Source organism: Platichthys flesus, chromosome 7 (genome assembly GCF_949316205.1).
Source record: "Platichthys flesus chromosome 7, fPlaFle2.1, whole genome shotgun sequence".
Classification (NCBI taxonomy): Eukaryota; Metazoa; Chordata; class Actinopteri; order Pleuronectiformes; family Pleuronectidae; genus Platichthys; species Platichthys flesus.
Window position 1 is genome coordinate 6,350,086 of NC_084951.1, and position 25,743 is coordinate 6,375,828.

At 42.3% G+C, this 25,743-nt stretch overlaps 1 protein-coding gene across 1 annotated transcript; it reads right to left on the minus strand.

Annotated features, from left to right (window-relative positions):
• Positions 1-260: 260 nt before the first annotated feature.
• On the minus strand, positions 261-5,892 carry LOC133956894 (uncharacterized). The gene has a single exon (XM_062392255.1). It carries the CDS (start codon positions 5,695-5,697, stop codon positions 1,354-1,356), a length of 4,344 nt encoding a protein of 1,447 aa, XP_062248239.1. The 5' UTR covers positions 5,698-5,892; the 3' UTR covers positions 261-1,353.
• Positions 5,893-25,743: the final 19,851 nt, after the last annotated feature.

The following is a 25,743-nucleotide window of genomic DNA, read 5'->3' on the forward strand; positions in this document are numbered from 1 at the left end:
ACAAAACTAGAATGCTCAAACAAATACAGTGAGTAAATATACCTGGTAAAAAAACTGGTTTTATATTTTTTACTGCTTTTCCTATGTATGTTGTTTTTATGTTTCTATGTTCATGTTCATTGTTCATTGTTCATTGTATGCACCAACAACCAGAGCAAATTCCTTGTAGGTGTAAAATTTTCTGATTCTGATTCTGATACTAAGAGCAAAACCAAACACAGAGAAGACCTGCAAATAGATAAAACAGCTGTGATGGAAATTCATCTTGAGATTTGAAATAATGAAATTCTCAGACCGGAGTTGCTTTTGAGTCTTTATAATAATAAGCTCTGCAGAGTTTACACAACAAGCACGGGTGCTCAAAATGGAACAACTGGCTGTAAGTTCACAGAAGCCAGAACTTATACAAAGAGGCGTTTCATAAGACATGATATGAAAAAAAAAAAGAAGACATGAAAGACATGAGATCATCCTCTATCTTATCTGCTGTGTCCTTCCGTCCCCGGTACCAGTTAGATGAAAAACCTCACCCTACCGTCCCTGGTACCAATTAAAGAAAAACATCACCAAATAAGGGTTCCATCCTGTCAGGTAGACAGTATCACAGCAGTGAGACACTTAGTAAGGGGATATCCAATACCTTAGACACTGGTCAGTGATATTTTCCATTACACTCCCCCATTTGATCATCAATAAAAATATGATCACTAACGAAAAATAATCAAGAAACATCATAATCAACATCAGTAACAAACATCAAATCATAGAAGAAAATCATAGAGTCTGCAATCCTATATACAGAGTCACTGGCGATGAGGCCACAATAGGTAGCCGTTGCTGTTTTTGCGGAAAGGAAACAAAAAAAAGTTATTTTCCTGTAATGGAGCAAGCGTTTAAAATGAAAAAATATGGAAGGAAATCAGGTCAAACAAAATCATTTTCTCATTAACCATTATCAAAATGTAACATACTGTATTGATTGGCAAAAGTAACTCATATTAAAATGTAATAAAATGTTAAATGTCAACATAAAGTATATGTAAGGTTGAAAATATCATAGGCCTTAAACATGGGGTGACAACTTCTGCCCTTAACCCTTATAAAGCGTAAGGAAGAAAACTACTCAAAAAACCCTTTTCACAGGGTGAAAAATAAGTAGAAACCTTAGAGAGAGCCACATGTGAGGGATTCCTCACCCAGGACGGACAGAAGTGGTATGTATATATTATTAAGTATGTACAAACTTCATAAAGTAACACATCAGCCTTAAAAATTCAGAGATTTAAATTAAGGCATCATAAAATATGAAGTTGAAAGGATAATTGCAATAGCTGTTTTTGTCTAGTGAAATCACTAAGAAACACATACGCAAGCTGGAGGGAGAGTATCAGTGTGTGTGCTTTCAGTTGAAGGCGTCAGCTGGTCCGATGGAGATGGTACTCGTTTGCAATGGCTGGCGTGGATCCAGGTGGCTCTTTCAGCAACTTTCACGGCTGTGTAGGTTGTGAGCAGTATCTGGTAAGGCCCTTGCCACCTGCGTGAGCGCCAATTCTTTCTCCGGAAGTCCTTGACCACCACGAAGTCGCCTGGCTGGAGGTTATGAAGCGGTTCAGTAGCTGGATGAGGAAGGGAGGAGGTCACCTGTCTCCTGATGTCTGAAAGAGACGAAGTTAGGTTAGCACAATAAGACAACATGTTATCATCACACAAGTCTGTGGATGGAAGCGGAGAAGATGGAGGAGCCACACCAATGTGGGGAGGAGTTGCAAAAAGAATCCCATAAGGTGAAAGATTAGACCTTGTTCGTTTTCTCATCCTCATGTACATCAGCACCAGAGGCAGGACTTTTGTCCATGCAAGACCTGTGTCTTCACAGCACTTTGCAAGTTTAGTTTTGAGTGTGCCGTTCTCTCGTTCCACAGCTCCACCACTGGCTGGATGATATGCACAGTGTGTTCGCACATCCATACCTAGATGAGAACCGAGTTGTTTGACAGCTTCGTTTACGAAGTGTCTGCCGTTGTCACTGGAAATCCTGCTAGGAATTCCCCATCGTGGAATAATGTCTCTTAACAATGCTTTGGTGACCACACTTGCAGTTTGTTTTGAGGCAGGGAAAGCTTCAACCCATTTTGACCACATGTCGACCATCACTAAGCAGTGAGATTTACCTTCTGATGGTGACAGCTCTATGAAGTCCATCATCAGATGTTCAAAAGGTCGAGTAGGTGGTTGGTGAGCTGCCTGGCTGGTTACAGCCACTGGCCTGCCAACGTTGTGTGTGGCGCAGATTACGCATGCCTGACAGTACTTTTGAGCATAGGTGGAGAAACCTTTCGTGAACCAATGTTCTGTTATCATAGATAACATCCCCATTTTAGATGTGTGATCTTTGCCATGAGATAACTTAGCATAATGGGGAAAGAAATGTTTTGGCAAACAGGGTTTGTTGTCAGGACCATACCACACACCAGCTCGGAAAATAGCACCGGACTTCTTCCATAGGGAGATCTCAGGAGGAGTAGCAGTGGACTGTACTGCAGAAAGAGAGGAGGACATGTCAGATGTGAGTGCAGCCAATTGTTTGTTTGAAAGAGGAGGTGGTAAGCGAGCTGCAGCTTTAGCCGCTGTGTCTGCTTTGGCATTTCCCCGAGACACCACATCCGTAGCACGTGTGTGTGCAGCACATTTGCATACAGCCACCGTTTTTGGGAGCAAAATCGCAGATAGAAGATCTGTGATGAGACCATGGTGTGCTATCTTTTTACCAGAGGATGTGAGGAAGTTTCTGTGTTGCCAAAGGGCACCAAAATCATGAGATACACCGAATGCATATCTGGAGTCAGTGTAGACTGTGAGTGTTTTACCAGTAGCCAGTTTGCATGCTTCCGTGAGTGCGATGAGCTCTGCTGCCTGTGCTGAGAGGTGATGAGGAAGAGAACTCGAGACGAGGACTTCGCTATCTGAACAAACAGAGAAACCAACACAGTTAGTACCAGAGACAGGGTCACGTGAGGCAGACCCATCGACATACAGAATCAAGTCAGAGTTAGAAAGAGGTTCGTCAAAGAGGTCAGGTCGTGGGGAACACTGGACTTGAAGTTCAGCCACACAGTTGTGTTCTTCCCCGTCATCCGGAAGCGGAAGAAGTGTGGCTGGGTTCAAAGTTGAACAGCGTTTCACTGTGATGTTGGGCATGTCAAGAAGAACAGTGTGATACCGCAACCAGCGAGCAGCAGAGAGATGTGAGGTCTTCTGTTCTATAAGAATGAGAGACACAGCATGAGGAACAAGGAGTGTCAAGTCAGAGTAACCTACTATGTCTCGTGAGGCAAGAACGGCTTTTTCACATGCGGCCACTGCACGCAAACAACGTGGAAGGCCAGCTGCCACCGGATCAAGTTTGGCAGAGAAGTAGGCGACAGGGTGAAACTTGTCACCATGAGACTGAAGGAGGACGGAAGTCATGCAGCGGTCTCTCTCATCCACAGCCTGAACAAAAGGTTTGTCAGGGTTAGGGAGAGCAAGAGTGGGAGATTGCTGCAGCGTCTTCTTCAGTGTTACAAATGCCTCGTCTGCCTCTGGAGTCCAAACGACACGTTCGTGAGGAGAGAGTGATTTGCCGTGGTACAGAGCACCTAAGGGGGCTTCAAGAAGAGCAAAGTCAGGAATGAACGTTCTACAGAAAGAGCATGTGCCGATGAATGACATGAGTTGTTTCTTCGTCAAGGGTTTTGGCATGTTAACAATAGCTTCTACTCTCTTATCAGACAGGGATTTGCCATCTTTGGTGACGACATGACCCAGAAACGTGACAGTTTGTTGTACAAACTGTAGTTTGCTGAGACTGACTTTATGGCCCTCACGAGCCAGATGCCTCAGCAAAGCGATCGTATTTGTTTCACATTGCTCCTGTGTGGGACTGGCAATTAGTAGATCATCAACATACTGCAAGAGAGCTGAACCCGGAGTGAGGATGAGGGGTTCAAGACTGTTCCTGAGAGCCTGATTGTACAATGACGGAGACTCACAGTAGCCCTGACATAAGCGTGTGAACGTGTAGGCCTTGTTTTCAAAATTAAAAGCAAACCAGTACTGGCTGTCCTTGTGGACAGGAACACTAAAAAAAGCGTTGGATAAATCTACAACCGAAAACCACACTGCATTAGGCGGAATTTGGGAAAGCAGTGTGTATGGGTTGGGAACAATAGGCGATCGAAAAATTACAGCATCATTCACAGCCTTCAAATCCTGCACAAACCGCCACTCAGTAGGTTGACCTTTGTCTCTGATCTTTTTAACTGGGAACAGTGGAGTGCGGACCGGTGAATCAGGGCAGGGGACAATTACTCCAGCCTGCAAAAAGGATTCAAAAACAGGACGTATCCCCTCCACTGCTTCTTGTCTGAGTGGATATTGTTGTTTACATGGCCTGTAATCAGATTTTGGAGTGATTTTGACTGGATCACAGTTTCTGATGAGGCCCACATCATATTTGTCCTTTGCCCACAGTGTTTCAGGCAGATCTGAAAGTAAAGGAGAAATGTCAGAGGGGCTAGACAACATTGCATAAGAATGAAGGTGATTTTCAGTCACAACAAATGAGCGTGTGGCTGGACAACAGAGGGTTGGAGACATTTTTAGATCAAATGCACTCAGACTGGGGGAATACATTACGTCAGGCCTGGTTGTGGGTTGCCAATCAACGGCAGCCTGGCATGATCTGACAAATGGGCCTAAGTCTTGCCACTTGTCATCATGAGACTTGGAGAGCGGGATGTGAGGGCTGGAATTCAAGACGTGAAACAGTGCCAACTGTTGGTCAGTGAGTGAGACGAAAGCTGCACTTCTGGAACCAGACCAAAAAACATTGGACACTTTCAGAGAATCGTCAGAAAAAGGCAAAAACAGAGATTCATAAACGTGATCTACTGTGCTTGTCACATGTGAGGTGCAATGCAATGAATCAGTGTGCATGAAATCCGAAAAAGGAGTGACAAGAGAGTGCGACGTGGAGAGCAGATCAGTGGAGGCATTTATAGGAAGTTGCCACTGATATGCAAACATCTGCTCATGTGTGGTCTGAGACATTGTGAATGTGGGTGAAGAAGAATTGTGTGTAACCGTCACTCCTTCAGAGGAGGATACTAAGTTGAGGCCTAACACAATCATCAAATCTCTTCCTAATAGATTAATTGGGCAACAGGGAGACAACAGAAAACCATGTTCAAACTTTATGGGATGTTGTTGATGTTTGTCAAACTGAGCGGCGCATTTGAGAGGTTTTGTGAAGTTTTCTTTTACAGTGGCACCGCTGGCACCTTGAGAGAATATAAAGCGACCACTCATCTCAGGAGATGTGGGCAAATCTGAAGTCCTAACCACAGAATAACCTGCACCAGAGTCAACCATGAAATTAAGTTTGTGACCGTTAACACACAGTTCGAGTTGTGGCATTTTCTTAAAAGCATCACTATTGTACTTAACATAAGTACCACAAAGTTGTGTGTGATCTGGTGTGTGTGTGTGTGCGGTTAATTTGGCAAGCGGTTCTTCATTGCTGTAGCTTGTTTGTATGTGTTCGGTTAGTTTGGCAAGCGAATACTTCATTGCTTTAGCGTCTGTGTGTGTGTGTGATTCACTTTCCTTTCTTTGATCCTCGGTGGGTTGATTGGTCGTCTCCTCCCCGTCTGCCATCTCCTCCCTTTCTCTATTTCAGTCGGCAGTGAAAGTTCTTGTCTCTCCCTCCTCTCGCCGGTGGGGGCAGTTCTTCGCCCAGTGTCCTTTTTCTCTGCAGATCATACACTCATCTTTGGGAATTTGAAATTGTCGATAGAAGCCTCTCCCACGACCACGTCCACGCCCGCGCCCCCCTCTTCCTGGTTCATTGAAGTTGGCTCTGCTATCAGCGTTATCTTTGCTACTTGGCCTTGACAAGGCTGAAACAGCCTGCATCATGGTTAGCTGTGCTTTCTGGAGCTGTTGATCCTTTTTTAGTTTTTCTCTGTCTTTGGTTTCTTTGTGTTGGCGTTCAGCATGTTCAGCATGACGTCTGATCTCTGTCAAGCGAGCATCCTCAAGCCCGATGCAGGTGTTGCCTACGTTTGCCCGTAGTGGGGGGAACAGACCATTCAGGAAGGCCTGTTTCAGATGTGTTTCATAAGCCCCTGGCTCATTGCCAAGGTCGTCCGGTATGGGGATGCCGCTGTGTTGATTAAACAGGACAGTCAGACGTGTGAGGAAATCTCCTACGGTTTCGCCTGGTTGTTGTTTGCACCCCGTTATTTTGGACATGTCAATTTTATTGGGGAAGGCGGTCTTCAGGGCGTTGAGGAGTGTGTTGAGAGCGTTGACATATGCTGCATTCCCCGCATCCTCCCAGTCTGGCGAAGTCAGACGGAGGTCACCTCCACAGTGCTGACGTATTTTTGCAAAGTCAGTGGGGCCTAATTTCTTCATTAGAAGTCGTCTGATTTCAGACACTGTTGGCATGAATTCACGGCAAAATGTTTCAAACTGGAGGGCAAATGCTGTGCCAGAGTTCCGTGGGTCTGGGAGGTGATTCAGTGCTTCGGTCATGTCTGCGTCAGTCCAGGGGCGGTAGACGAGGGCTGGGCCGGTTGGTCCCATGACATTTATCATAGGAGCAGTTATCACTTCTCCCTGCTGTTGACGAGTTCTATTTGCAATGGGAGAGAAGGAATCAGAGCCCAGAGATGAGGAAGAGGTGACGTTATCATTCAGTCCTCCAGCTGCCCCGTCTCCATAGACTGGCAGAGCGGCGGGTGGAGGCTGGGATTGGCCTGAGAGTCGATCGGTGGAGTCTGGTATCTGCACATCATATGGAGGGGGGTTTTGTCGTTGGGGAGGAGGGAGGCAGGCGTCGAGGAGAGGCCCTTTAAACCCTGTAAGGGGAGGATAAAGAGATGTATATGATTTCTTTTCAACTTTCTTTTCAACATTCTCAGTTTCCTTCTTGTCAACCTTAGCCATCTGTTTAAACGTTTTTTTCCTGTCCCTACACTCTGCCTCTTTTTCCCACATTTCAAGACACTTTTTATTGTCTTCAATGTCTTTCAACATTGCGACCTTGACCTTTTTCTTGCTTTTTAACTCTTCCTCTCTCTTGAGGAGTTTCTCTCTCAAAAGTTTAATTTTTTCGACACTGAATGACCCGTTATGAGGAAAACCAAAGTCTCTGGACCATACTGGAAGATATGTCACACTTTCCCATCCGTGCCTTGCAACCATGGCGTCCACAATAGGACCCTCTGGGTTTTGAAGTCCTTGACTCCCCTTGTTACCCATCCTGTCTGGTCTATGAAATTGGCTTATCAACAATTTTCATAACCTTATTAATTAGCTGTGTGAAAATGGACTCATCAACAGTTTTCACAACACTCTAATTTAAGACGTGGACGTCTCCACGAATCCTTGTTTCTTTCTCTGGCAAAACAGGAAAAATGCCACAAGAATGATTGCCACAAAATGGGTCAGATTAACAATAATAATCCACAATAATCCAGAGACAATGACTAATACACCTGTTCCAAATAAAACCCTTAAATTTTTGATTTCTTATGTTTGATTTCGTATTTGAGAAATCACCTTAACAGTCACAAAAATCAGAATTTCAACATCTCACCAGATTTAAGATGACCAAAGAGAGGTCTTTGGATCCCTGTGAAGAAGGTCCAGAGCCCCAGTTTTTTTCGGTCCTCTCTTCTCTTCAGTGTTGGAGGTAGAGGCAGAAGATTTTCTCTCCTGGGTGATCAGCCACCGAAGACTTCTCGGGTCCAGACGATCTTTCAAGGGATCCTGTTCGTGACGCCAAAAATGTGATGGAAATTCATCTTGAGATTTGAAATAATGAAATTCTCAGACCGGAGTTGCTTTTGAGTCTTTATAATAATAAGCTCTGCAGAGTTTACACAACAAGCACGGGTGCTCAAAATGGAACAACTGGCTGTAAGTTCACAGAAGCCAGAACTTATACAAAGAGGCGTTTCATAAGACATGATATGAAAAAAAAAAAGAAGACATGAAAGACATGAGATCATCCTCTATCTTATCTGCTGTGTCCTTCCGTCCCCGGTACCAGTTAGATGAAAAACCTCACCCTACCGTCCCTGGTACCAATTAAAGAAAAACATCACCAAATAAGGGTTCCATCCTGTCAGGTAGACAGTATCACAGCAGTGAGACACTTAGTAAGGGGATATCCAATACCTTAGACACTGGTCAGTGATATTTTCCATTACACAGCAAAACATTCGGTTGCACTGTGTATGCTCCGTATGAATCTGTACTTCTGCTACACTGAATGACAGCAGCAGAAAGAAGCTGGAATAAGGAGTAAATTTAGAGTCATTTTCTTTGAGTTGTTGATAGCGAGTCAATGCTAACCTCACATTCATGCTGTCAGCACCCACCACATTATAACTTTTCATTCTGACTGCTTGCTTCATCCGTGTCAATGCTCGACTGCAACTTCAGCTTAAATCGCATCTACATGAAATTCTACAAAACTCACTCAGCTTAGCAAGGTCCTTGTGAAAGTTATCTTCAGCCAAGAGGATTTATGCTCACTATACTCCTTTTAGGATAGGATAGGTCCTTTTGTGGTAATCGCTTAAATTTCACTTAATTTTTGTTTCTGTTTTCTAAATTGACCACTGAGTCTTCATTTGAGTATTTCTTAACAGGCTTGAGATTTGATTTGAATTTGTTGTTTTTTGGCAATTACCCGTATATTCTGTGTGCTCTATCACAGTAGCATCCACAGGTTAATATGGTGACTGGGTCTGGTGCCCAGAGCTGGCAGTGCGTTTTCAATCCAGCTTGGCATCGGGCCTGGTGTTGGCAGCAGGCCTCACCTGGCCAGCACAGCAGAACGACGCGGTCCAAATACCCACAGAGTTCCGAGCAGCTCAACCTCACATTAGCAGCCAGCTGATTAGCATAGACACTTTGATATGACGAAGCAAACACTGTTGTCCCTCCACCCCGTTCACGCTTCTACTTGCTTTTAGTCGTTCCAAATGTTTCATTTGGCACAACAGAAGAGGACCGTCAGAGTAACACTGCACAAAAGAGACTGAGGTATTGTTGAGGTATTTTGTCATTTGTGGCTATTCATTATTTAAAGGACAAATTTTGCTTTTGATAACTGCACTGATTCAGCGGATATTATGATGTAGAAAACTGCAGCTAATGATTAACTGATCGTTGTGGTGTAGTTTTCACTTTACTATCAATGTGCTGCAGAAGAATCCCTATTTTAATATCACCTCATATTGTACTGCAGAAATAGAGGTTAATGACAGCAACTGCACTCTGAGAACAGCTTTATTGACATTTACAGTGAGTGATGACAGAGAGTTATAGAGGCACAAAATGTCACACTCAAGTACAGCCACAAAGCATCTGGATGAGGGGGAATTGTTCAATATGCTGTTAAACATGAGAAATCTCAGCAAAACCACTCTGAACTGAATTGGAAATGTAGCAACTGTGGAACAGACTACTCCCCTCTTGAAACAGTGATGAAGCAGCAAGTGGGGGGTACGAGGAGATACAAGTTAATGTAACCCTGTCACCTTAACTTTATGTTTATGTGCTTTTTTTACCAGAAGAAGTGTTCTCCCTGAGTAATGTCTGCAGGTATTCATTTCAAGCTGATTTCTACAGAAGCCTATTGCAGTCAGTTGAGAAAATAAATAATTTAATGTTCTGTTTTCCTGAATTGACAAGATTTTGTATCCCATAAAATTATTAAAGAGAAAGTATGAACTCCTTTTTTTTTTTAAGTAAGAAGATTAAAATCCAACGAGAAGCTCTCAGTTTGCATATGAGAGCATTGAAGCAAAGTATGAGCATGGTTGTGTAGTTTGAACCAGTTTTAATTAGGTTTGGGTTGGAGGCAATGGGAGATACTTATATCTTAAAGGGATAGTTCAACCAAAAATAAACATTTGCTCATTATCTACACACCACTATGCCGATGGAGGGTTGGTGAAGTGTTTGAGTCCACAAAAGACTTTTGGAGTTTCAGTATTAAACAGCGTTGCAGCCAAATCCTAAACAATTGAAGTAAATGGTGACCAATTGTGCAAACATAAAATACAACTGAAAAAAAACATAACATGCCTCCATACTGCTCCTGTTGTGTCATCCAAGTGTCCGTAAGTTCCGTCATTCAAATTCTACTCTAAAACATTGTCCTTTCTACGGCAGAATTTGTTTGTTATGCCTCCTGCAAGCTCGACTGAGGTACCACGCCTTACCTGAATGTTCCCGACATTACCTTGTTGTTGTGAACCCGTACAGTCTCCAGCTGCGTTTTTCATAATTGAAAGGAAATGTCTGAAAACAGCCTTGGACTGTGGTAGCTGGACAGGTGGAGAACAGGGCCGGGATGTCCCTCCCATCCCAAATGGAATAAAATATGCACTAAGACATCATCTTAAGGGAACCTTATTTAAATTGGCTCCACATTTAAATAAGGTTACATTTTTCAAACCTTTTAAAGATAAACCGTTTTGGACAAACAAGATTTCTTCTTGACCTTGACAATATGCTTTTCACCGTAACTGAATATAAAATGCTGCTGGTAATTACTGTGCCACATCACATTATGAACAGAAAGTGTGTGAGCATTGCAGTTGTTGAATCTCACCCAGTGTTTTCAGCTCACATGTACAGGAAGGCGTGAAACACTATCCTGTAATGAAAGCATTTCCTGTCCTTGTCTGTGGCTAGGATTCTTTGCGGAGATAAAATCAACATGAGTGACAGCATCCACAGCGCAGCCGTCTGTGTCAACGCTACTCTCTCTGCCTGCCTGTGTTCCCCCTCTTTAAATATGAGCGGCGCCATGGACTGTTGTCTCCTTAATTATTTGGCAAACAAACAAGTTGCTTGTCATCCCGTCTCAGTCTATCTCTTCATCTCCTGCTTCCTCATTCCCTGCTCTGTTGACAGATTGCTAAACAATGGAGTGGCTCAGTGTAGTAGCCAGACAGTGTGTGTTGATTTTGCGATCTTGCTAACATTTATATCACGGATGTTTGTGTATGGTTGATGGCGGAGGTGGATGGGTAGGGTCATCTTCCTTGCTCGGTGTGGAGCTGATGCCGGAGGGTTGTCCTGGAGCTAATCTCGAGCGGCCTGCCCACATGCTCTCCCCAGTTATAGACACACACACACACACACAGACACACCACTGTTCGCTAACAAACAAGAGAAGACAGGTGTGGAAAAAAGATGAAAACAGAAAGAGAATATCAATTAGAGTCCCTTACTTCCCTCAAACCTCTGTTCTACATTATTTAGCTAAACTGTCAAGCTATAACCAACACACATCAGTCTATATCAGAACATGTAATTGGATGATGAGATACAGCACACATTTCCAAAAATATAAATAGGTCATGTTCTTCATTTAAAACAAATTTAGATCATTTTGATTGGAGCTCATTATTCAACTCATTTCAGGAGTGCTTCCTTTAATCACTCTCCCTTTAATTTGTCTCGCTCGTCCCAACTTTCCAGTGACCCTGGCTGTCGTATTACAGCGACTGAGCAGCCTGTTTTAAAGTTCAGCTGGTTTATCACAGTCTTATCACCAGACAAGAATATCAATGTCAGGCGCTTGTGAACAACTTTGGATAACGTTCAAGGACAACAAACTTTTAATGTCCAAAGCCAGTGCGCAAATTAAATGAGCTATCTCTAATATCTGTGAAAGACAAATATGGCATTGATGAGGGAAGACTTATGAATGGCAAAAGGAGTGAATGGTTAGGTAACTAGAACACTTGTTTAAGGTTAGAGGTGGATCAGTCTTTTTCTATACGGAATTAATTGGTTATATTGCAGTTAGGGGGATTCACCCAAACCAAGGTGCCTTTCACCTGCACAATATTCCAAATGACAGGCACACAGACTAATGAGTAAGAGATAAAACTGCATTTCATGTCTGCAGCAGATACTGTAAGGTCTGAGTGGACTGTAAAAACCTTTTAAACATGGTTGTGCGACAGCTCGAGTGAGCATGCGGCAAATAGTTCTGAAAATTGTTCACGAGATCTTTTTTGTTATGATGAACCTTTTTTTTTTATTAAATGGTTCATTACGAACTGTGGTAGCATAAATTTGAATATGGCCGGTCACCACAGTCTGGATAAATAACACTGAGGACTATGGTTGCACCTATTCAAATGATAACTGTCCATGGCAGATCTGTGACTCGGTGAAATCACATCATGCCAAACTAAGATCCCAATCTTCCCACCCTTGCCTTCTGCTTAGTTACATGTAGGGAACGCTTATTTCCTTATCTGACACTGAACAATAAAGTCGTGGAGATGTGGAGTTTCTGATATGATTATAATTCTAGAATTCATCTAATGATTCATTGGTTGCGTTTGTGCTTTTTCTATATGTATAGTTATTTATGATAACATCTACATTTGGAAACATTACCATGAGAAGATATAGGGAATATTTCACAATCAATCCACAAAAATCCACATCAGTTGGGGTCTACATCAAACATCAGAATGGTGGGAAAATCCCTATAAATGGTTGTAATGGTCAACGAAAACCGTGTGACTATGACAGAATTTTCCACAATCTGGGTAATGTTTCTGTGCCTAAACATTGTGAATCATACATTGCATGTTGAATAAGTTATTAAATGTTCTTAGAATATGATCATAATGACAGAAACTGCAACGTTAAAATGTTGAATGCATCAATGCTAGGAAAGAGTTATTTCATGTTGCATTGGCTCTTCATTAAGACAGTGTCACAAAATGATTGAATTATGTTGGCTTGCAAAAGGCCAGATGTTGTGATGCATCTCGTCGCATTAACTTTATTTTTTGACCAGATTTTACTGTGGGATCTGCAGATGCTGCCTAACCCTGATGCTTGTAAAGTAAAAAGTGACAGCAGCAAAGGGCAAATGAGGCAAAGTGCAGGTTTACCGAAAGCTTTTCTTCACATATTAAAGGCAAGAAAGATATACACAGTATTCTGATGATGAGATATTGTCACCTTTTATTATCTGTTATGAGCCATATGGCAGCTATGACATTTTTTTCTTTCTTCTTAACCACCCACAACGTAGCCTTGAAAAGGTTGAAACTCCCACAACCAACTCATAAAAGCTGTGCTGTTTCAATGGAAACCTTATTCATTTACATTTAATTAAAAAATAAGCCAAAGTGAAAAAAAACTTGAAATATTTCATTGCCTTCAAAAGAAAGTGTTTTATTGGGCACGAAAGGTGTCAACTATCATTTAAATTCAGTTTTCTATTTTTGCAGTTTTTCCCTCCATTTTCTAGTCTCTAGTTTGGATTAGCAACGAGCTACCCTCAAGACATCAGACGTCTTCTTACTGTTTACTACTTAGGAGGCAAGGCAGCGTTTCAGTCGCTCCACGCCTGCTGTTGATTATTCATATCAACTGTGTGGAACGAAGAAAGGGGGGGGGAAATCAAGTGAAATGGTGCAGTGATGAAAGAGGATGAAATAGTGAGATTAGAGGGTAGAAATACTGGTGGAGAGCGAAATAAAAGTTCACAGGAAAGAGAAATATAAAGAGAAATATGATGAGCATTGGAGAGACAGAAAAACGTAGGAGGAGCTTGACAAAACGAGAGAAGATGTATAAAGAAAGTGGAAGAGGAGTGTACCTGTCAGCCCTGTGCCGCACATCCTCAGGCCATCTGCTGCACTACATCAAGGGCTTTGCATTGATTAACATCCTATTACACCCTTCACATGGTGTGTGTCTATGTATTCATCCATACAAACTAGAGTGTTTATGTGTATGTGTGCCTTCACATGCGTGAGCGAGTGTGATGTCTGAATGTGTGTGCCTCTGTGAGCTTGTGTTGTGTGTGTGTGTGTGTGTGTGTGTGTGTGTGTGTGTGTGTGTGTGTGTGTGTGTGTGTGCATGCATGTGAGTGTGTGTACATATGGGACTTGTTGGCCATAATTACACCGGTGCATTGAGGTTTCCAGTTGAATGCTAGTGGGAGGCGGTTGAGGGTTTGAGTGGAATAACCAGGGCTACAGATCAACAGGGTGTCCCCCTGGGCTTCACCCTGATTACGGCTAGACATGTGAAAGAATGGCAGACTGGGTTTGACTTTTTTTTTTCTTTTTTTTTTTACTGGGGCTTTAAAAACAATATCATCCAACTGAAACACTTTCCTCATGGTCACGGATGGGCTATATAGCTCAATATGTTTGATTTAAGACTGAAATGTGTCTGTAGAACAAAGTGCAGGAAACTGTCAAGCAGAGGACGTTTGCATATGTCTGGTTAGATTTTATGTAGTTTTACTTTTTATTACATATATTTAATTATTTTACAGTCTTGGACAAACATGGATTATTACATGATGGAGCTATATAGGAAAAGTCAACCCTAATTTGCTAATATAGAAGTTTAGCATATTATATTAATTGACCTGATGGAGGTAAAAGCCACAGGATCATCAAAGTAATTTACAATGTCATGACCTGATAGGAGAACAAGGAATGGTTGTGTTTTTTATGTGAATTACACTATATCTGACTTAAAATGTGATTGTGCATATAAGTATCCTTTGCAAACGACCCGTATTACACAGCTTATTGTGAATTAACACCCAATTACATTTATACCATCATACCTTCTATATATATACTATATTTGCATACTGTTGTGAATCAATACCTATATACAAACTTTTTTTACTACATTTATGTATATATATATATGTATAGCATGCTCATATTACTTTTATATACCATATCTGCCTATATACGTATAAACCGTCTAATCTGCACATATATGGACACATCTATTCAAATCTCTCATTAAACTTATGTACACAGTTTTTACATCTGCAATCATCCTGTGCCACTGCACTTTACTCAATAACATATCTATATAAACTCAGAGCGGCCAACTTTTCAAAAAACCGTGGAGTGAGATTTTGTCGGGGGTGACCAACATTTTGTAGCGCAGGCAGCCACACACGTTGGTGGCTCAAATATCAGTGAATAGGAATTTGGCGTTGTATCCATGTTGTGCATTCTGGTGGTTTTTGGGGCCCGAAGTCGTTGATAGGGGCGGCCTACTGGAGATGGACAACATTGGTTACATTCTAAGAAGCAAAGACATAGCTGAAGGTCCATCCTCAGGACATTTTTGTTTAAGTAGATGTTATTTCCTGCATTCTAGTGGATTTTTGGGTGGTATGCTAAAGATGTGCAATACCTGAACTTATTCTGATCCATGTTCCTCTGATCATGACTTGTAGGGCCTTCTAGACTTGAGCTGAACATTCAACCAGAAAATTATTTCTGTCAGACAACTCACGTTTGATCATGTAATATATTTATTACAACAGATTTAGTGTTTGGCGTCTAGGCTCCAACTTAATCACTCCCCTATATGATTACACAGGAATGATGGGAGTGATGAGCAAATACTTGTAACCCCCCGTTTGGAGCCTACAGGTGGATGCTGGGCCTACAGGTGGATGCTGGGGTGGTGGAGGGACTGAAGCAACAGGTAGCAATACTGCAGCAGCAGTGCGAGAAAGAGGGGCTGATGGGAAATGTCTCTCTGGTTAAATAGACCACCTGATAAGGTGGGTGTGTATTATAGCTGGTTGTGGAGATTGAGGTATGTCACATGATGTATGTCACGTGATGTATGTCACGTGATGTATGTCACGTGATTGGCGCCGCGCAGCTCGAGTTGCCTGCCAGAACTAGCTCGCAGGCGTCGCCATATTTCTGTCAGACAACTCACGTTTGATCATGTAATATATTTATTACAACAGATTTAGTGTTTGGCGTCTAGGCTCCAACTTAATCACTCCCCTATATGATTACACAGGAATGATGGGAGTGATGAGCAAATACTTGTAACCCCCCAAAACTGCACATAGTCGGAGCCTGACGTACGGATCGGTATCTGCTATGTGTGCGCCATTCACCGCCGCGGTGTGGCCATTCTCCGTAGGGGCATTAGCCTGCAGGAAAATATGCTAACTAGTGAAGCTGTTATGTGAGCCATTCACCGCCGCGGTGTGGCCATTCTCCCTAGGCGCATTGCCTGCAGGAGAATATGCTACCTAGTGAACTGTTATGTGTGCCATTCACCGCCGCAGCGTGGTCATTCGCTGTAGCCAAATTGTCTGCGGGGGAATATACTACCTGGTGAGGTTCCCTATACGGGAATATAGTGAACTTGGCACATGGCAACATATGCACCGGAATTTCACCTTTAAGCCCAGCAAACCACCTGAAATGCAATAAAATAATCAGTCTGCAAAACACATACAAATTATCCATTCACATGTTTGTTTGTATCGCCAATATCCAAAACATGATTCGTTTCATCGGGCTTAACAAATGCGACATCCTGTCCTTAACCCTCGACAAGAGTAAGGAAAAACTACCAAAAAACCCCCATAAACAGGGGAAAAAGTAGAAACCTCAGAGAGAGCCACATGTGAGGGATCCCTCTCCCAGGATGGACAGGAACAGATGTATGCCATGGCAAGGGTGCAATGAATCCCTTGGCATCGTTCGCATTGTATCGTCACCATTTGAGGGGATAAAGGCGCGCCGAAACATGCCTGTGACTACCCCGGACGCGGATACGTGATGGATCCCGAGATCTGACATGCAACAAAGGATTTATGCAGCGGAGATTACACATTAAAACATCAAGGCTGCAGATGATGTTTGAGAGTCAATATTCCTTCTTGTGGTGTCCAACATAGCATGAGTAGCATTGATGATGGAGTGTTGCAGTCATAGTGGTGCAACATCTTAGTGAGTGCGGGGACAGCATCCAGGTGTTAGGCCTCAGCTCTGGCAGGGATGGCGAAGCTTTGAGGAGATCTCGTCATGCATTTTCGACCATTGTTGGTAGGCAAGGGTGTCGTCAGATGGGTTGAAGAGGGATGCAAGCGTTTGATCATAGAGCAGAAAGAACAGAAAGCAGTATTATTCTTAGCAATGATAATTCAGAAGTCTCGACAAGATCTATCAGACTTGTTGTGAACATGTGTTCTTCTAATACTAGAGAGGATAAGGTCATGTAGAGGATTAAAATAAGCGTCCTTGTCAGATTTCCTATTATACTGCTTCCGTTATCGTATACTCTGACTCACCTTGACAACAATTCCGTAATAAGGAAATATAAAGCCAAGGTAAATGTTAGGTAAGACTGTCATCATTGAGGATTCATAGCTTTCTATTGTAGCAGCATGCAAGTGAAGTATGTCACCTGATATATGTCACATGATTTATGTCACCTGATGTATGGCACATGACTGAAGCAGCGCAGCTCGAGTTGCCTGCCAGAACTAGCTCGCTGGCTTCGCTCCATTTCAGTCAGACAACTTACGTTTGATTATTTATCTTATTTATTACGATATTTATTATTCATAGTAGAACAGGTTTGTGTTTGGCGTCTAGGCTCCAACTTAATCACTCCCCATATGCTAACACAGGAATGATGGGAGTGATGAGCTAACACTGTAGCCCCCCAACACTGCACAGATTTGGAGCCTGACGGATGAATCAGTATCTGTTATGTGTGCGCCATTCAATGCCGCGGTATGGCCATTCTCCATAGGCGCATGCCTGCTGGAAAATATGCTACCCAGTGAGCCTGTTATGTGTTCCACGCCACTGCGGTGTGGCTATTCTCCATAGGCACATGCCTGCTGGAGAATATGCTACCTAGTGAGCCTGTTATGTGTTCCACGCCACTGCGCTGTGGCTATTCTCCATAGGCGCATGCCTGCTGGAGAATATGCTACCTAGTGAGCCTGTTATGTGTTCCACGCCACTGCGGTGTGGCTATTCTCCATAGGCGCATGCCTGCTGGGGAATATGCTACCTAGTGAGCCTGTTATGTGTTCCACGCCACTGCGGTGTGGCTATTCTCCATAGGCGCATGCCTGCTGGGGAATATGCTACCTAGTGAGCCTGTTATGTGTTCCACGCCACTGCGGTGTGGCTATTCTCCATAGGCGCATGCCTGCTGGGGAATATGCTACCTAGTGAGCCTGTTATGTGTTCCACGCCACTGCGGTGTGGCTATTCTCCATAGGCGCATGCCTGCTGGAGAATATGCTACCTAGTGAGCCTCTTATGTGTGCCATGCCACTGCGGTGTAGCTATTCTCCATAGGCCCGAGAATATATTGTGAACTTGGCACATGGCAACCTATACCCCAGAATTTAACACTCTAAGTCCAGCAAACCACCTGAAATGCAACAATTTATTTTTTTCCCTCTGCTTCAACTTCTACAGACCTCAGAGTGACAATGGGAGCCACAACAACTAGGGCTGCACAATTAATCGAATTGCATGATCGTCAGCAATATTGACATTTAAAATGCGTGATTTGCTACAAGCGCTTTTTCGACTAACATACGCTAACCACCAGAGGGAGAACAAGATGGGAGTTGTCATGCACGCACCATGCAGCGGTAACCAGAACAAACGTTTTGTCTGCAGCCAGTTCCGGTATTTCTTAGAAGAGTAGAGACAGAGAGTAGCCAGTCACGGTGTCGTGTGAAAGGTAAATCAATTATCAGGAGCAGAAGGCGAGGAGCAAGTCCTTCGAAAAGGATCATCATCCATTGTTTGGTAGTTTTGGAATTTAGGGCAAGTGATGATAACCAAGAACAAATCATGCCAGAGTGCGTTTAGAGTTGTGTTTGCGCCGCATAGCAATACAACTACCTTGTTTAACCACCTGAAAAAAACAACCCACAAACCATAGTACAACAAGTGCATCAAGGCCAAAGCTAACATTACCTCCCTGAATCTCCGTCCATGTCCAACGTCAACATATAGCGTATCCATCCCCATTCCCGAAGACACACTGGAATAACGGATGCGATCGCATTTCATTTGGCCAAAGACAGGTGTCCCATAAATACTGTGAGCAATGATCAAGCACAACAATGGAGCCGTACATGTCCCTGACAATTCACTGCATCGATTGTAATTTGCAATGAAGAGTCGATGCTTACAGACGTCATTTTTCCCATAAGAACCGACAGGAGAGTCGATTGCCCAGGACCTAATGAAAGATGTGTACATTAGCTAGAATGTAGCACAACATGGGAGTGAAAGCAGTGTTCTTGTGCATTTAAACATAAAAACGCTATATAAAAAAAAAGATGTTGTTCCTAAGATGTATTAATAATCATGATATTAATATTGATCTAAATAATCGTAATTATGATTTTGGCCATAATCATGCAGGCCTTACGACAACGCTGCGCACAGAAGTGTTGTGGTGTCTTGACACAACAGTAAACCACCACTCTCTCACATCCAATGAAAGATGTTCAGAAATTTTCAAAGAAGGTTTCCCGAGACGGACATCGCCAAGACGTTAATATGCGGAAAGGAAAACCCGGGTACTGCTCAGTGTGTCTATGAACTGTTTCTCACACCACAAGTAGATTATGACCACCAACAGTAGATTCTGACATATTTACTTCCTCAAAGTGCACCAGATTGTAGTCGACAATCCGAAGACAAAATAGTTGCCCGTGAATTTAATATTCGATCATTCGTTAGTTACCTCATAGCGCGTGTTATTCGCGCAGCTGTAATAAACTTTGTTTTACCGGAGGTGCTGATGGAAGTAGCTGAGGAGTGAGCCATCTCGCTCCCTTCCTATCCCTGAAACTCGGGCATGTGCAATGGGACAAATATAGCACATGGCACGTCCGTTGCGAAATCATCGCATGCCAGAAGTCATAAGAAAGTCATATATACAAGTTATTTACAATTATTGCATTCAACATCTATGAGGGCCCATTTGAGGGTTCAGTATCTTGCACAAGATTGAACCCCAACCTTTGGTTGGAGGAAGACCACTCTACCCACATATATATTATATTATATAATTGAATTTTCAGGAATAACAAAACATTTTACCTGCAGCATTTGATACCTTTGGGAAAGGTACTGTTGTCAGGAGACAGGAGCTTCAAACCCATGGCTGGAGATTGGACTACAACTCCCATAATCCTGCTGGAGTGACGTACCAGGAAGTACTATAGCACAAGCCGGTACCGTTGTTTACATCACGTGCAGGGAAGATGGCGTGTGATTCGAGACTGAATTGTTTCATTCATAACGTTCAGTGCAGACTTCATTCAGCAGAGGAGACAGGATGAAAGCCCCAGCGGATCCAGGCGCGCTTCCTCTGCCTCCGAGGGACAACATCCCGCGGTGAGGGAGAAGTTGGTAGAGCAGAGATGTCCCGGGAAGAATCCGTCAGCGAAGCTGCCGTCAGTGACGCTGCCACCGGCGTTTGTTCGGCCTCGCGGAACCGCCTTCAGTCAAGAAGTAGTTGAAACTAACTCGTGGCTCAGACCGGATGAATTAAACGCTTCGGGTGCGCAGCTCCTCCAAGATGTGGTGCGCGCTGAGAGGCCCGCGGGAGTCGTGGTGCAGACGCTTGACGTCCGATTCACACGTAGTGAATCTTAAAGGACCGAGCCGAAATTACGGAAATAATGCGAACTTTTTCGGAGGAGGAATCACGGATTGAGAGAGACAACGACCCACGGAGGAACAACGGTCACTTGGTCAACAACTGAGACGCTGAAGCAACAGGTAGCAATACTGCAGCAGCAGTGCGAGAAAGAGGGGCTGATGGGAAATGTCTCTCTGGTTAAATAGACCACCTGGTAAGGTGGGTGTGTATTATAGCTGGTTGTGGAGATTGAGGTATGTCACATGATGTATGTCACGTGATGTATGTCACGTGATTGGCGCCGCGCAGCTCGAGTTGCCTGCCAGAACTAGCTCGCAGGCGTCGCCATATTGTTGTGCCTCAATGACTTTCTATGTACCACAATATAGCTGAATTAATAGACCTTTGTTTAAGATTTGACCAAGGTAGATTGATTGACATTTTGATTACAATGGTATTCAACTAATTCTTAACTGAAACCTAAGCTATATTGTTAATAATTGCATTCTTAAGAGCAGTTAATGATTTATGTTCAGCAAAAAGTTACACAAGATTAGTTAGGGAGAAATATTTTGATTAATCAAAGCCTCCCACCACACGTTCAAACAAAAAGGTGCAACAAATAAAGTGCTTAAATGCTTAAACAGTAGCCTTTTTAAGCAATACAATGGACCCTCTTCCCCCAAATAAAATTTGTCTCGAGCCGCAAAACATATTTGATAACAAAGCTAAGAAAGTTTTATATAAAGTTATACTATACTTAACTATAGTTTGTTGCATTTATGTAATTATAGAACAACAACAAAGAAAACTGTTGACATTTTATTGATATGTTTACCTGTTACAACAAAGGAAATCAACAAACGCAATACACAGGGAAGTGTAACACCACTTTGAAATAAAATAAACGCAGAGCTATGTAGGGCTATTTGAGTCCTCCCCATATTTATGGAAAATGTATGAAATAAGAAGTACCCTATTTTTAAATAAATAAAAACATATAGGAGCAGCCTAATAGCTTAAAAATATGTTTTAGTTGGCGAAATATAAAAAAAAAAGCGAGAGCAGGTCAGACTGGAGGCGAACACAGAAACTGAGGCGCGATAGAAACCAACTGCAGCCTCTGCTCTGATTAAGAAGCTTTCCATAGTTAAGAAGCAGTGAGTCACTGAGAGGCTGCTCCACGAGAACGCGCTCTGCTTTCACTGTGTCTCTCTGAGCGAGTGTGCGGGGCGGGGGGCGGAGCCAGCCAACGGACCAGTGCGCTATCTGGGAGCATACACACACACAAACACAGACACACACACTCGCCCGCTCCTGGTACTTAATGACGGCCTGATAGGATGTTTAAAAAAATTATCGTGAGTCAACCACCATTATTTTCGTCTCGTCTCGTCTCGTCAACAAGTTCAAATAGATTTAGTCATAGTTTTTATTTTCAAAGATCCGTTTTTATTTGGCGTGAGAAATTGGATGTGTGGCGTGAGTGCGTGTGAAAACATGCAAAAGCGTGTGTCACACGGCGAAAGCGTGAGAGTTGGCAGCTCTGATAAACTACTTCTGCAGTGAAAGGTGTCTATTATGTATTTATTCTTATCTTTTATCTTTATTCTTTTGTATTTCTATATTTGTATTCTATTGTCTACCTCATTCGGACTTTGCTGCTGTAACAACTGAATTTCCTCGGTGTGTGGATCAATATAGTTTGTCGTACCTTTTCACTTTCTTTAACATTGCGAGATAGCTTTTTTTTTTCAACCTCTTTAAATGAAATACTTTGTAAGGAATAATTCCTGGATCTTTTGGAACAAATCCGGCATTTTTAGAGGCATAATATGATTATATGCAATTTTGGTTTCAGACGTTTTTTCAGATGTGCTTTTTCTTTAATCAAATTTGAAATATTTGCTAAAATACACCTAGTGTTCATTGAAATAATTTTTTAGGAGTAAACATGGATGACTTTCTGGTCATGCTATCTGAAAACTCACAGAATCACCAAAGTGATGCACCGAAAGCCATTTTAGTTTATTCAATACTTTCTATCTAGACAAAGTTGCTTGATCTACTGATACTGAGTTGGCGTTAAAGTAAATGTTTGTATCGTCAAAGCAAGACATCAAGTTCTGTTCGAGTGTTGGTACCAAAACTGTGGTGGGTTATCAATGGTTACAAATAAATCTTAAAATTCTGAGGCTGACACTTTTACCTGTAACTTAATAAATAAATAACTACATAAAAAAAGTTAGAATGATTGAGAATTAACACCCACGTAAAAGAGACGTTGCTCTGTTCACTTCTTTCTGCCTCAGTTGCTTCGCAGAGCGACAGATAAAGGCAGACTTAATATCAGTATGTCAGCAGACAGACCGGCTTTTATCCGATTGTTCCATCTGTGGTGTTGAACCCACATGTTACTTCACACATGGTGGCTTGGTGTCAGGATTGTCCATTCTCAATTTGAAAGACACATGTTATAAGAAAAACGAATGGGGTTATAATCTCTCTGCCCTCAAGACATCACAACATGTGCATGTCTTGGAAATGAATATCCATAGCTATTAATGCAAGCACTCTAGCAAGAGGAATTTCCATAAATGAATCACACTTTAATTAGATATAGCTCACTATAAGCTTTTGACAGCAGCAGTTACTATAGCAGTTACTATATCATCGGGCCTCAGTTCCTTCACAAATCACTGTGTGGAGATCAGGCATCATTTTGATTTAAATACAAGAGAAAATATGTGGCTGGCAGCAGGATTATATACTTTTTTGCACTGCGGCACTGTTGACTTACTTTCACACGGCAGACCTCAAATGTTTGATGCTTTGAATATTTGATAGTGAAATCAATCCCTCAGTGCTGCTGGTTCGTTGTTTTTTTTGTCTTTTAAGCAGTGAGAACATACACACAAACACACACACACACACGTACAGTAGTAGCTGCTTTTTTTTGGTAGATTTAAAGTAGATTCGATCGCACACAGATACAAAAAGACAGACAGACAGACAGACACACACACGGTTGGTAGAAGACAGCTTGCCAGTGCACCAGCTGTAGCGTGAGGCTTCTCCAGATCCATCTCAAGCCAAGAGGATCAGAGCAGCAGGCCTGATCTCTCTCTCCAAGGGAGAGAGAGAACACACACACACACACACACTCAGAGGGGCAGTGAGCGATACCTTTAGCTGCTGTGCTGCCGAGGTTCATGCATGAGATATTGACACAGGCCACAGGGGGACGGAGAGACAAGGAATCGAGCAGCCGTGGGGTTGAGAGCACAGTCCGAGATCGCAATATGGTGTTCCCATTTAAAGCCCCTACCCACTTTCACCTCTAGTGGAGTCAAAGGTGGTGATGGTCTCATGGGCGCACAGCACAAGGGTCCAAGTGTGGAAAAGACTTTATATTTATTATCAAAAACAACATACAGAAAGCTAAATCACCCAAAACGCAATGACTCCTTCCATGACATTTTTCATCTTGAGAGTCACGAAGGAACAGATATGGAACCATTGGTATGACAAGTAGTCTAAGCTTAGAGTCCTGTTGCTAGGCAACCCCTGTAATCCAGCAAGAAGGTAGTGACTGTACCAAACAGAAACCTTTTTTTTTTAACAGTCGGTTTTACATTAGTTTGCACAAATAGTAAAAAAATCTGCGACATTTGATGGAGGTGAACATAGATTATAGAATAAAAACACTTTCAAACAAACACAAACTGGGACAGACTGGAACCCAGTCATGACATCAGAATCGTAAATATGGTCACTTCAGCAATTGTTTACTCTGTCTGTGTCTTCTTCAGGACCCTAAAGATTCTCGGGCCACTAATTCTAACCACGCCACATCTAACAAGGATGTTTAAACGGGCCTAAAATGGATCCTTAATCCTATCTTGAATGAGAAAATAAATATTTTTTAATCGTTGACTTAAAAATACCATTTATTTCAATACATTTTCATATTCAGTCACCATCCTGCATATTAAATGATTTAAAATGTGATTTAAAAGTGAAGTCGGATCAGCCAAAGGGCCAGCAAACACAATGACGTGCTCTACCAAATTGCCTGGAGGTGACCAGAGCCTTGTACTAAACCGTTACTATTGATTATGTCTTAGCCTCTAAATTAGTTTTTGTAATATGATCAATCTTTATTTTATGTGGAAACATCAGCCCCCTGCACTTTCATCGGTGTGAGATCAGTTTGGTTAATTTCTTTGTTCAGAATACTAGGGAGAGCGTGGCCTAGGGGTTAGAGCGGGTGCTCTGCAACAAGAAGGTTGCCGGTTGGAATCCCACTCTATCCCATCTGCATGCCTAAGTGTCCTTGGCAAGATACTGAACCCCTAAAATGGCTAAATGACATGTCGGCTAAATGACATGTAATGTAATACACAAAACGCTGAGCAGTGAAGGTTTTACATCTCAAAGAAATAAAATGCTTTTCATGGAAACCCTGTACATCGTTATCCTTGCTGATGTGGCCATGTGGGTGGCTCTTAATTTTGTGTGTATAAATTCATTTTTTTCCATATCTTTTTTTTTCCTTAAACCATATACTGATATAAATCAGATAGAGCAGTTGGACAATCAGCTTGAAAAATTAAACACTGACAAACTTTGTTCCAAGAAAACTAAGTTTTGTGTTGTTATTGATGATTTATCTTATGGATGCAGATGGACCGTGTCGGTGAGCCACATCGAAAGAAAGAATAAAAAGGGAATACCTTAGGGTTCAAGTACATTACATAGTTTAGATCCAGTACTAATAAACAGTGTTCTAATCTCCTGTATGATTTACAGTCTAAATGAGTAGAAGGCTTAACAACATGCATCTGTTGGCTTTAGACTGAAAAAACTTTTTCTTTAAAAAGTTCTGGCTGAAACTGCAGTCCGGCCTTGACGACGGACTGAACACTGGTCCTTGGAGGCTGAGATGTTGAGTGTTCTTTTCTCAGTAAATACGGTATGTCACAGGGGTTAAATACCACCTTAAGGAACAATAGAATTGAAAGTGAAGGCAATTAGCAAATCAATAGCTGTTTAGAACTGGCGGTTTCTAGGGAGGTTAAACATCATCATTCTAGAAGTGGGATTGGCAACATTTTTTTTCTCTGCCTCTTCCCAGTGAAACTTTTTTCTTTTTTTCTCTTTTTTGTTGCTGCCGCTAATTAACAATAAAACGCAACACTCAAAACC